This window comes from Neolamprologus multifasciatus, chromosome 11, assembly GCF_963576455.1.
Source record: "Neolamprologus multifasciatus chromosome 11, fNeoMul1.2, whole genome shotgun sequence".
Classification (NCBI taxonomy): Eukaryota; Metazoa; Chordata; class Actinopteri; order Cichliformes; family Cichlidae; genus Neolamprologus; species Neolamprologus multifasciatus.
The window spans coordinates 30,508,822-30,520,654 of NC_140449.1; the positions used below are offsets into that span (position 1 = coordinate 30,508,822).

Genomic DNA, 11,833 nt, shown 5'->3' on the forward strand with positions numbered 1-11,833 from the left:
ATACTCTCCATATACTTATATTTAATATATATATATAAAGAGAGAGAGAATTTGTTACAAGCATAGTTTATACAAAAACAATGTGTTGGCATCTAAGATTGTATACAATAGCATTTCCACATTTGCCACGGCAATTATTGGTGCTAAAAAATAGTGGAATAAAGTTTGTTATTTCAGGAAGCAGATTCGTGACCTTCATGACCTCGTATCAAAAGTCGAAATGTATCCATATCGGTTTAATGATGTGTTTCATTTCAAAATGAGATAAACACCATTTCCAAAGAAAAAAGTCACATTCACAAAATGATTGGTTACACTACATTAAAAAGGAACCGTGGTCATTCTAAGTCTAGCATGGGCAAAACGTTAGCCTTCCTTTCACTCAAACACTTATTTTGGAACTAAACTTTTCAAATTTGTTGCCAATAAGTTGCAAGTCTGCGTCGCAGTGACAAAATAGCTCTCTTAACATCACATGATCGTGATAGTGATGGCTTAAAGTGACCTTTAATGGACGCTACAAGCATCCTGCCCGCTACCACCAACTTTTGACAAAGATGGGGTGACACGCTGAGTTAACCCCTGACACCTCTCCTTCGCTCTCTCTTCACACTCCTTCCCCTCATACGACCTCCCTCTCCCTCCCCCAGCCCCACCCATGAACCATTAAGGCTGTTTTCTTGGAGGAAAAAAAGATGGCCACCCGAGGTCAGATCCAAGTCCAAAATAAATTGCCTTCTTTCCTGAGGCTCAGCCATTTTAATAGTACAGATTTATTATGCTGTGCTTTTTGGAGGGTGATCATATGTATGTGGTCAGTAGCGCGTATGCAGTCTATGACCCAGCCTCCCTCTCACGTTACACCCTATTTATAACATCCCCTGCGCTGGCTCCCCTCGTTCTGCAGTTCCTAGGAACCTCCTTCTGCTCCCAGCCTCGAGCTCCAGTCCCGTGTTCCTCCTGACATCTGAGAGGCTCAGCTGCAACTTGTCCTGGGCTAACTGTTTATCCTGTACAGCCTGGCAACTGGCCGCATGCTCTGGATTACCACAGGACACCCATTTCAAAACACATTTTACTTGCTGCTCTGACTATTTTTTCCTAACTGAAGAGAAAAGTTTTGGGATAGTCAAGGGAGAAAGGGAAGCATCTTGGATATGCGCTTGAGATCTTTCTGTTTTTGGTTGATTTAGTAACATTGCCTCTTACGCTTGCCCTTCTCGCCTTTCCTGGAGGGCCGTGTGTGTGTTTGCACACAATGGATCACACACTGTTCGGCTGCCTGCGGAGCCCCCACGCCCCGGCGCAGGCCCTACATCCCGCCTTCACCCAGTCTCCCCTGGCGCTTCACGGACGCTCGGACCACGTCTCCTACCCTGACCTGGCCTCTTCGTCGTCCTCCTCCTCTACCTCCTCACCCTCGCCCTGTATCATCTCCAGCTACCCGGGTGACGACAGCCTGTTTCCTGGGCAGCACCACCACCACCCTCACCGCGGCCACCTGCCCTCCCAGCAGCATCACCACCCACCTCAGCACCATACATCTTGGCATATCCCACAGATGCCGTCACCTGGCAGCAGTACTCGCCACAGTCTTTGCCACCCACACTCCCACTCATCCCACGACAATGGGCCCACGCCTTCAGACCTGGGCCACCCCGGTGGGCCCAGTATGTGTGCCAGCACCCCCAGTCTAGGCAGTGGCAGCACCCCTACAGGGGCCTCTTGTGTGCCTGCAGACTTTGGCAGACAGACTTTGTCACCTGCTGAGGCCGAGAAGAGAAACGGCAAGAGGAAAAGTGACAGTTCAGGTAAGAGAAGCTGGGATTTTCTGAAGCGAGAAGTGAAGCAGTTCTAAAGGCAGAGATTTTATTGGTGTTTTTTTTAAAGCTGACACATTGCACAACCCGAGACTTCATGTAAAATACATTGGAGGCATTTCTAAAATGCCTTTCTTCATTATTTTACTTGGATAAACATTTTAACATAAATATCAGCGTTTAAGAAATTCCACACAGAGCTCAAGAATAACAGAAACATCTGTACACATCACTCTAAATCATTCAACAGCACGACTGTTGGGAATTCTGCAGCTCCGATACAAAAACAAAAAAATGTCTGGAAAGCAGTTTGTAGGTGCCGGCTGACACGCAGCGAGGCAGGAGGCGACAGGCGGACTGAAGCGTGGAGCAAAGGCCACATCATAAGTGTGCGGGCACATCTGACTACTGGCATGTTTTGTTTAAAAATCACATCTGGTTTGTTGCGACACTTTTTAGAGAGCTGAGAATAAAGAGGGCAGTAAAGAATTAATGTCATGGATTGTAAAAGACTACACCGGTGCCTCATGGCACACTAAACAACCGGGCGGACGCTAATTGTTTTCATTTACTAAAAACTGCAGGTTTACTGAAGTAAAATGAAAGTGAAAATATTTGAGTGTCATGTTTAACAAAGGCCAAGTTTAGATAGGGAACTTCCTACTGTTACAAAATAAATGTAGCTAATCATATTAATATTTGATCTTTTTTCATTGATTTTAAATGATCTTATTATCACAAAAAACCACTTAATTCCTATAAAATTTAAAAGACCATTACAAGTTTCCTTTATTTTTATCTACAGGCAGTTGTATGTTCAGTACAGTAAAGGTCCCGAGGGCAGTGAGCTTTAACGACACCTTTTTGTTAAATTTTACATTTGTGATTCTCCCAAAAATCATCCTTGAACTGTATAATCATTTTATTGTTCTTGAATTGGGCCTCATTCATACAAATGTATTTAAAAATTCAAAACCACAGATAATTATAAAAAGCACACTTCTCAGAAATCATTAATAAATAAACACCTTTTTAATACAATTTTTTAAATTGATAGTAAACCAGCTGATGACCTGCAAAACCTTTGCAACCTGCAGGCACCACAATAATCAATCACACGATGACAAATGGCCGGGGTCGGGTCGCAAGAAATCTCACTAGCAAAGTGATATCAGTTAGAGTTTCTCGCAGAAAGTCTGCTTGCCAGTTTGTTTCCATTTGAGGATTGCAGCCTGTCATTGCTAATCCTGCACCCTTTGGATAAGGTCTCTGTACTCACAGTGCATCATCTGCAGTTGACCGGTGATATTCCCACATCTCCACAGGATACTTGGAGAGTGTGTTTTTCCCCCTCTGACTGGTTGGGTGTTGCTGTAGCTGACAAACACATTTATATACCAAAAGTTGGGGAAATATAACAGGATTAACTTCAGACTGACTTTAAATAATAATACAAAACAAAACACCACTGGCACTAATTTAGTTTTCAATCCAAATTCTGCATTGATTATTAGAAACTCCATAAGTGAACGGAAATATTTGCCATTTTACAACATAAAAAGACAAATATTTCAACGTTTTATTTTCCTTTGCACTAAATGTCCAGTTGTCCACATGCTAAATGTTGAAATAGTACATTTAACCCATTAATTCATTACTCTACCTCCTACTCCCTTTCCTCTTTTGTCAAATCACTGGAAAACTGAGCCCTTGCCTCCAGATCCCACTTCCTCTGCAACAATAGTCACTGCATACTCATTACATGTGCGGTGCATTCTCCCAATGCTAACACCAATCACGCTGATTATTGGGGCTAACTAGGCTGCTGACTCAGTCAGCTGTCTAAATATCAGGGCGCTGCCTGTTGCATGAGATAGAGCTCTGATTAGGTTTCGCCATCTGGACGAGAAACTTGAGCGAAACCTGAATTTAGATACAGAAATAATAACAAAACCTGAGAGCTCACTTCCATGCTAGAGTTTACCCCCTTTTTTTTGCTCAAATATGAAGCTTCTCGGCTTTCTGTCTTTAATACCCAACTGTGAATGTTTCCTTAAGGAAGGACGGAGGGTCAGCTAATGAGATGAGTCCGTGTGTCTGGTTTCTGGGGAACCTGCAGCAGACTTTCAGCTGCAGTGACGGCAGAGGGCCTTTGCGGAGTTTCTCGGTCACATTTGCGCAGTACTGTCGAGGGAGTGGTCGTCCTTTAAAAGTTACTAGATTTTCTGTGGGGAACAATAAAAGGTGCTTCGAGTCTTATTTTGTTGAGGCAGAGTTGTAAAACAGACGAGTGAAGTGCCGAAGGCGTTTTGCTGGCATTCAAAATTTCTTTTAAAGCAGTTTAAGAAAAACATTGCGGCATCGTTGATGTGTTTGAATTCTTTTTTGTGCATAAAAATAAAATTAAAAAGGAAAAAAAAATTCAGTAAAGGGAAAACAACCAGTGCTTATGTTCCCAGCACAAGAAAAATAACCCGATCATCATTTTATCCATCCAATCTTACATTATTTTTTAAAAGCGTCACTCCTGTAATGCGCTAAGTTCATTTGGGAACCCTCAACGATGTGCCCCGTCTGGGTGCATGTATTTTTCTCATATTATTCCTGCTTTTTTGTGGAGAGATGAAAGTTACAGGGAGAACCTAATTGCTGTGGTGTAGTGGCTGGGTCATAAAAGCCTGCCGCTTGTTTCAGCTCCAGGCCTATTGGTCTGGAGCAGCTGGCTCTGTTATACTTTTATTTCTCTTTACACAATGTCTGTGTTTACCAGCGAGAGCGGATGAACACATCTGAAAGGCCTGCTTCAATAAGACACACACTGTAGCAAAAGGACTGAAATTACAGAGAGGGAAAGGCAAGGTCAAGGGGGAGCTGGACACAAGTTGCGGGTCAAGCAATGATCGGTTTCATTTCATAAAACGCGTGAGGGAATTCTTGCAGTCTTATATATGTTTTGTTTGTCCTTGGCTCTAAAACTGTGTGACTACCATACAAATATAACTTTTGTAGGGCAGTTTCAGTTTACCTCTCATCTTCTCTTCAGACTCAAGGGAGTTATTTTGCTTGAGAAAATATACACTTAATTAGAAGGAAGATTTTCTTCATGACAGGAAAACAGAACCAGCAGGGGTCCCCGATGGGACAAATCTGAGTTAAAGTTGAAGTTTCCTCTCTTATGTGGCTTCACACTTTGCACCGTTTGTGAGTCTGGCTCTGAGCTGCACGACTATTTACAGTTTGGCTTGACGTAGACCTGCTGGATTAACACACACGACAGAACAGGACCGCAGATGAATTAGCATGCAATCGCTGCTGCCTTCAAGTGCAATGTGCAACTGAAGCGTGTCCAACAGAGAAACCACAAAGACTGCTCACAATAGGAAAGTTTTGGAGGGCAAATGAGCCGTATGTGTTTTCTTCGGAAAGTTTGTGGAAATACCAAAACAAAAAGTATTTTTCTGGCATGATGAATTAAAGTGGAGATGTCACAAGCTAGGAATTTATATTTCTTTTAAGGAAGTGCATAATTTGTTCCAAGTTCCCACTTTGCCCATATTTGTATTACTGGTATATGCATTTTTGAAGACGTTCATTTGCAGCTTCCTGGATTTTACATATCTAACATCTGATCTTATGACTGCAGTATATTTGCTGACTTTCTGAAAACTGCAAAACTTAATGGCAATCAAAAGACACACAGCTAAAAAAATAATAGGATCAAAATAAATGCAAATAGCAGCACTTCAGACACTTTTTCCTTTCCTGATATAAAATTTAAAGCTGGAGCAGCAGACTTCTTCAAGCCAAATTACATCCATGTTGACAGTAAAAGAGCCAGCCTATTGTAATAGCACAGCTGCCGTCGTGCAGACACACATGTGTTGCCGCCCACGAGTCCTTCCAGCCACTTAAAGTATTCATAAACAATGTCTGAACAATAAAGTGTGACTGACAGCTCTCACTGTTTCTCTTACTTTGCCCCTTTTCTCCCCCTGCTGATTTGCACCTGCCACGTAACATTTGCCTTATTTTTATTTTTGCTGCATATAAATCTGCTCTGAGTGCAACACAAACCTGTGTGGTGTTTGGTTTCAGAGTCCCAGGATGGGAATTACAAGTCAGACGTGAGCAGCAAGCCCAGGAAGGAGAGGACGGCATTCACCAAGGAGCAAATCCGAGAGCTGGAGGCAGAGTTCGCCCACCACAACTACCTAACCAGACTAAGGCGCTACGAGATTGCTGTCAACCTCGACCTCACTGAAAGACAAGTATGTTCCTAGCCACCACTGTTTGTTTTCCCCTGGGTTTAGACATTATTGAACCCCCCGCCCCCCCCATTAGCACATTAATGCCATGTTGTGAAAGCAAAGGCGGCCTCGGGATGACGAGGAGGCTTTTCAGCTTGCTACTGTGTTTTTGTAACTTCGGTGTGAGGGCTATTGTACTCCAGATGTGGCTGTATGAAGGGACTATCATATTCCAGATGTTCCTGACTATTCTTTCAGGCCATCCACAGTCAAGACAGGGAGACGGGTTTAAGGAAGTGCTGTCTAGCAAGTCACTTCCTCTCTCCCACTGCCCCTGCAAATACAAATTGGTCTCTGAGCGTGGGCCGATAGCTGTAAAATGCAGGCACGTGAAATAAATAACAGGAGACAAATGGTTGAGGGAAGGAAAAAGTGTGGGTGTCTGTTGTTCTGTGACACCCGTTTGGAAGCTTTAACTCACACTTAGTTGACCCCATGCCAGCAATATTTTGCGTTGTGATAACGTGTAGTTTGAATGTAAAAAACAGACGTTTTATGAGATGCTCTTAGAAGCAAATCACCACATTAGACCCACAAATTATATATATATATATATATATATATATATATATATATATATATATATATATATATATATATATATATATATATATATATGTGTGTGTGTGTGTGTGTGTGTGTGTGTGTGTGTGTGTGTGTGTGTATCACACTGCATAATATTGCATATATATAAGTGTGAGTTAAAGCTTCCAAACGGGTGTCACAGAACAACAGACACCCACACTTTTTCCTTCCCTCAACCATTTGTCTCCTGTTATTTATTTCATGGGCCTGCATTTTACATCAATCGGCCCACGCTCAGAGACCAATTTGATAGCATGCATGTTGGTTAAATTCCAGAGCTTAGTGGAACACATTAATGATTTTAGTTCCACTTACTCTTACTGCTTTCACATATAAATATGTCAGCTACAAGAAAGTAAAAAAAGTTGCACTAAAATGTATAAATAGATTAAACAGACGGACACAAATTAAAGTGCATTACTAAACATGAAAACCTAAATTTCAAAAGAGGTGATTTGTTAGGGAGGAAAAGAAAAGATTAATCTTAAATTGATTTAAGATTAAATCAAGGAAAAGTCTTGATTTACGACCCTGTCCCCCCATTTAGAATGTAAATAAATACATAATTAAATGCAAATAATTTAAAATATATATTTAAATGCAAAGATTACAAAAGCCAATAAATAGGTGTGTCAATCTATTTGAGAATCATACATTTTTAACATATAATTTCATTTTAATTTGATGCCAAAAAACACAGTAAGAAACTGGAACTGGGACATGTTTCCCCTTGTTGCATCATCCCTTCATTTAACAACAATCGGTTTGGGAAAAGTGTTTGGGAAAAGGTTCTCTCCCTCTTGCTTGTCATAGGATTTCAGCAGTTGAGCCTCAAATTTTTTTTGTTTGCTTTGTAAGCCACCGAATGTTTTAAGTGGGCGACAAGTCAAGACTGCAAATAGGCCAGTGTAGCACCAAGGGTCTATTACTGTGCACTGTAAATGCCCTCATTTAAAATTATGTTTTAATAAATTTAACCTAGTTTTTACTGGGCTGTGTGCATTACTTGCATAAAAGAACACGTTGTTAAAAAGTTGCTACTTAACTTTTTTGAGAATGGAATATTTCCACGAGTGCAAAGGATCATGGGATGTTAATGTTTAATTTAGTACTCTAGTGTTGGGATCTTTTTTTTCAGTCATGTGTTTTTAGACTTTGATTCTTGTGGATATCTGATGTGGTTTCCAGGGTTTGTGCTTCAAAGGACAGTGTAAAGGTTTAGCTATTAATAGGATAAGACGGTCAGTGATGCTGATTAAATGTGCGATTTTGTAACTGTGTGGTGTGTGGGGCAGAAAAAACACACTGATATCTTTGTTTCTTAACATGTTATGCAAATAATGTGTAAAAGTACTTTTTTAAAATAAAAGACTTTACAAGTTTTATGAATATGCAAAACTACAGTTGTAAAAAAGTACATTTAACAAAACTGAATGGAAATTTGTTTGGTATATACTCACCAACCACTTTAATAAGCAGAGATTGTGGTCCATACTGACATGAGAGCATTACACAGTTGCTGCAGATTTTTCTGCTCCACATGCATGATGGGAATCTTCCATTCCTTCACATCCAAAAAAGTGCTCTCTTGAACTGAGTTCTGGTGACTATGGAGGCCATTTGAGTACAGTGAACTCACTGATATGTTCAAGAAACCAGTTTGAGATGATCTGTGACATGGCATGTTAGGGGCACGAAGATGGGTACGCTGGGGTCATAAAGGGATGGATGTAGTCAGCAGCAATACTCGGGCATATTGTGGTGTTTAGTCGATGCTCACTTGGTATGACGGAACTCCAAGTGTGCCAAGAAAGTTTTCCCTCACACCATTACAACACCACCGCCAGCATAAACTGTTGATACAAGGGAGGATGAGCCAATCTTTTGTGTTGTTTACGACAAATTCTGAACCTACCATCCAAATGTTGCAGCAGAAATTGAGAACAGCCAATGTTTTTCCAATCCTGTTCTCCAATTTTGTTTCCCGTTCTTTGGTGACTTGTAGTGCATTCAGAGAGGCTCTTCTTCTTTTTCTTCTGTCAGCACAAAACTATCTGGTCATTCTCTTCTGACCTCTGGCATCAACAAAGCAATTTTTGCCAAGAGAACTGCTGCTCTTTGGATAGTCCCTCTTTTTCTGACCATTCTCTGTAAACCCTAGAGATGGTAGTGTGGGAAAATTCCAGCAGATCAGAAGTTTCTGAAATACTCAGACCAACCCATCTGGCAACAATAACCATGCCACATTCTGAGTCACTTAAATCACCTTTCTTTGCCATTCTGATGGTTGGATTTAACTTCAACAGATCTGCTTGACCACGCCCACAAGTCTAAATATGTTGAGTTGTTGCAATGTGATTGGCTGATGAACATTTGCGTTGACAAGCAGTTGAGCTGGTGTACCTAACGAAGCAGACAGCTACAGTGTATATTAAGTTTATATGAAAACGTAGTGAAATCTTTGAATCCCACTAAATGTGGTGACTGTAGACTTTCAGAGTAATGTGCTTCTCAGGCTGAAAGCAAATGTAAATTGTAACATGAATGTGAAATGTACCTTAATGTGTTTAAGTCATGCTCTGCTTTTCCATCACATTTCAAAGTCGCAAAAACTCAAGAAAAGGCCCAACATTTTTTCAACCTTCTCCAAGACTATCGCAATTAATCTTTACGTGGCTTTACAGAGCAGGAAATGTGTGTGAAATTTCGTCAGCTTATGCAGCATATGTTGTGTGTGACCTCAGTTTGGTCTGGGAAGTATACAGCAAGAGATAGTGAGGTAAATATTGGCAATGCAATCAGTTCTTGATTTATGCTGCGTGTGCTGTTTGGGGAAATCTGATGGATGTTTTATGTCTTGCAAAAATAGAAATATTTTCAAAGATGGCAGCTGTAAAGCTCCAACGCCTAATCCCTTGCATGACTGGGTTTAACAGAGAGTTTATTGTAGATTGAGAGTAGATTGTAGCTACAAGCGTAATTGCAGTCATTAAATGCTGTAAACAAAAATGTGATATAAACCTAATCAAACTTTGAAGGTTTTAATCAATATCATTTTTATCCAGATTTGACTTGAAAATTTAAATTGCATGAACCAGTGCTTCTTGTCTTCTTTTGTACGTGTATTACATTAGTGCACCAGAGTGTTTCCAGAGAGGCCATTTCCAGAAAACCAAGTGCCCTATAAGTTCTCCCTACATGCTTGTTTCACACCTGACCTACCCAAACCTGAGTTCAGGGTCTTTGGTATTTTGTATAAACTGAGTGTCACTTTCAGTGTAATGTTAAGCAGTTCAGGCACACTGCAGGTGAGTCTGAATAGTACATTTTTCTGATGTCTTGAGAATATTACTAAATAAATGCTGCTCAGCTTCAGTCCTTATCCCTCTCCTGCTTTTAGCAAAGACCCCAAAGCCTGTGAAGAATCCGAGGTGGTGCTCAGTCCATTGTACACCCTTAACATTTAAGACAAATGTTTGTGCTGTCAACTAACTTCCTGACCATGTGACTGCTCACTCCCCTGGGAATGACACTCCCCAAAAATAAACCGCTTCCACCCTGCATGACAGGGACAAGCTCGGCTTCCCATCTCATCCTCCCCCCTCCCTTCGAGCGCGTGTGTCGACACTAACGGAGCCACTGCTTCTATTTGACGTGTAAACCGTTTTAAGCAACAGCTTAATCATCAGTCTGAGAGACGTAAATACGGTCGGGGCTGTTGAGTCAGGGAAAAACAGGTAGACACCAAGTGCCAGATGTAACCGAACATCCATACATAATTGTTGGTGCAGAAATAGCTGCCGAACTTTAAGAGAAAGTTGCTGTCGAGAGCATTAAGGCTTCCTAATTACTTTTTGGTGATTTATGTTGAGTTGTGCAACGACATTGATATTTTCTGTCTCCCTGCAGGTGAAGGTGTGGTTCCAGAACAGAAGGATGAAGTGGAAAAGAGTGAAGGGTGGCCAGCAGGGGGCAGCAGCTCGAGAGAAAGAACTGGTGAACGTGAAAAAGGGGACGCTGCTGCCTTCAGAGTTCTCTGGCATTGCGGCGCTCCACCATTCGACGGACTCCTTAGCCAATGAAGACAGTCATGACAGCGACCAGAGCTCTGAGCATGCCCACTTATGATGCACACACGTGCAACCCTGTGCCCCCGGAGCCTCCGCCTCAGGACCGTCCTTAGAAGGACTGCTGTTTGCTGATTCGCCATCGTCATACAACGATGCTAAAAAACATGTACAAATGTACAGAGGAATGATGTATAGTAGAGACGGAGTTGTCATGCAGGCAAAATGTAAATTTGATGAACTGAGCACATAAAAGGAGACGGTGGTTTAGAAAGTCCTCAATAAATGCCAAAAAAGAGAAAAATATTATGAATCTGGAAATGTGAGATCATTGGTTATAGAATTCTTCTGAACAGTACAAACAAATTTGGAAATGATATTCATTTAAACATTCCATGTTTGCCTTGAGAAAAGCAGGCTGTGGCTTTGATTTGCACTGTTAAACATACAGTCTGCTCCTCAATCGGTTTCTACTGTAAAAACTGTAAATTAGAATGTAATGGAGTTATTGGTCAAATCAAGTGCCAGGAAAGGAAATTTGCCTAGCTAATATAAATGATTTGTAAATAAATATCAGTATTGTTTTACCTTAACAACGATTCTATACCCAGACTATTCAGCTCATGCAGTAATAAACACTGACGGTTCTTAAGCTGACACTTTTCTGACTGGAGATGATGTTTTGCAAACAAATCTGAAACCCCCTTTTCAGGGTCTGTTGCAAATCGAATAAAAATTTAACCAGTGGTAAATGGAATTTCTTATGTACAACTTTTTCCCCCCATTTATGCAGCCATCCACACTTACGAATCCAAGGTGATGAATGTATGTTCCACAAAGTGAAGCCGAAACCAATTAAAAATTGCAGAGTGTGTAGAAAGCCGGTGATGTGGGAGCAAACTAAAATCACCTTTGCCTGGGGGCAGGGTAGGGGCTCCAGCCCGCAACGGATCGGATTCTGTTACAACATCCAGTTGAAAATAATTTCATGTCTTGATCTCATCTTTCAGCGCGTTGTGATTGTGCATGCTAATTTGTTTAAGAGGCACCACTG

At 41.2% G+C, this 11,833-nt stretch overlaps 1 protein-coding gene across 1 annotated transcript; it reads left to right on the top strand.

The window, feature by feature from the left end:
* Positions 1-759: 759 nt before the first annotated feature.
* meox2a (mesenchyme homeobox 2a) lies at positions 760-11,531 on the top strand. Its single transcript, XM_085177913.1, has 3 exons — positions 760-1,811; positions 5,916-6,088; positions 10,622-11,531. Exons 1-3 carry the CDS (start codon positions 1,259-1,261, stop codon positions 10,838-10,840), a joined length of 945 nt encoding a protein of 314 aa, XP_085034039.1. The 5' UTR covers positions 760-1,258; the 3' UTR covers positions 10,841-11,531.
* The last annotated feature ends 302 nt before the right edge of the window (positions 11,532-11,833 follow it).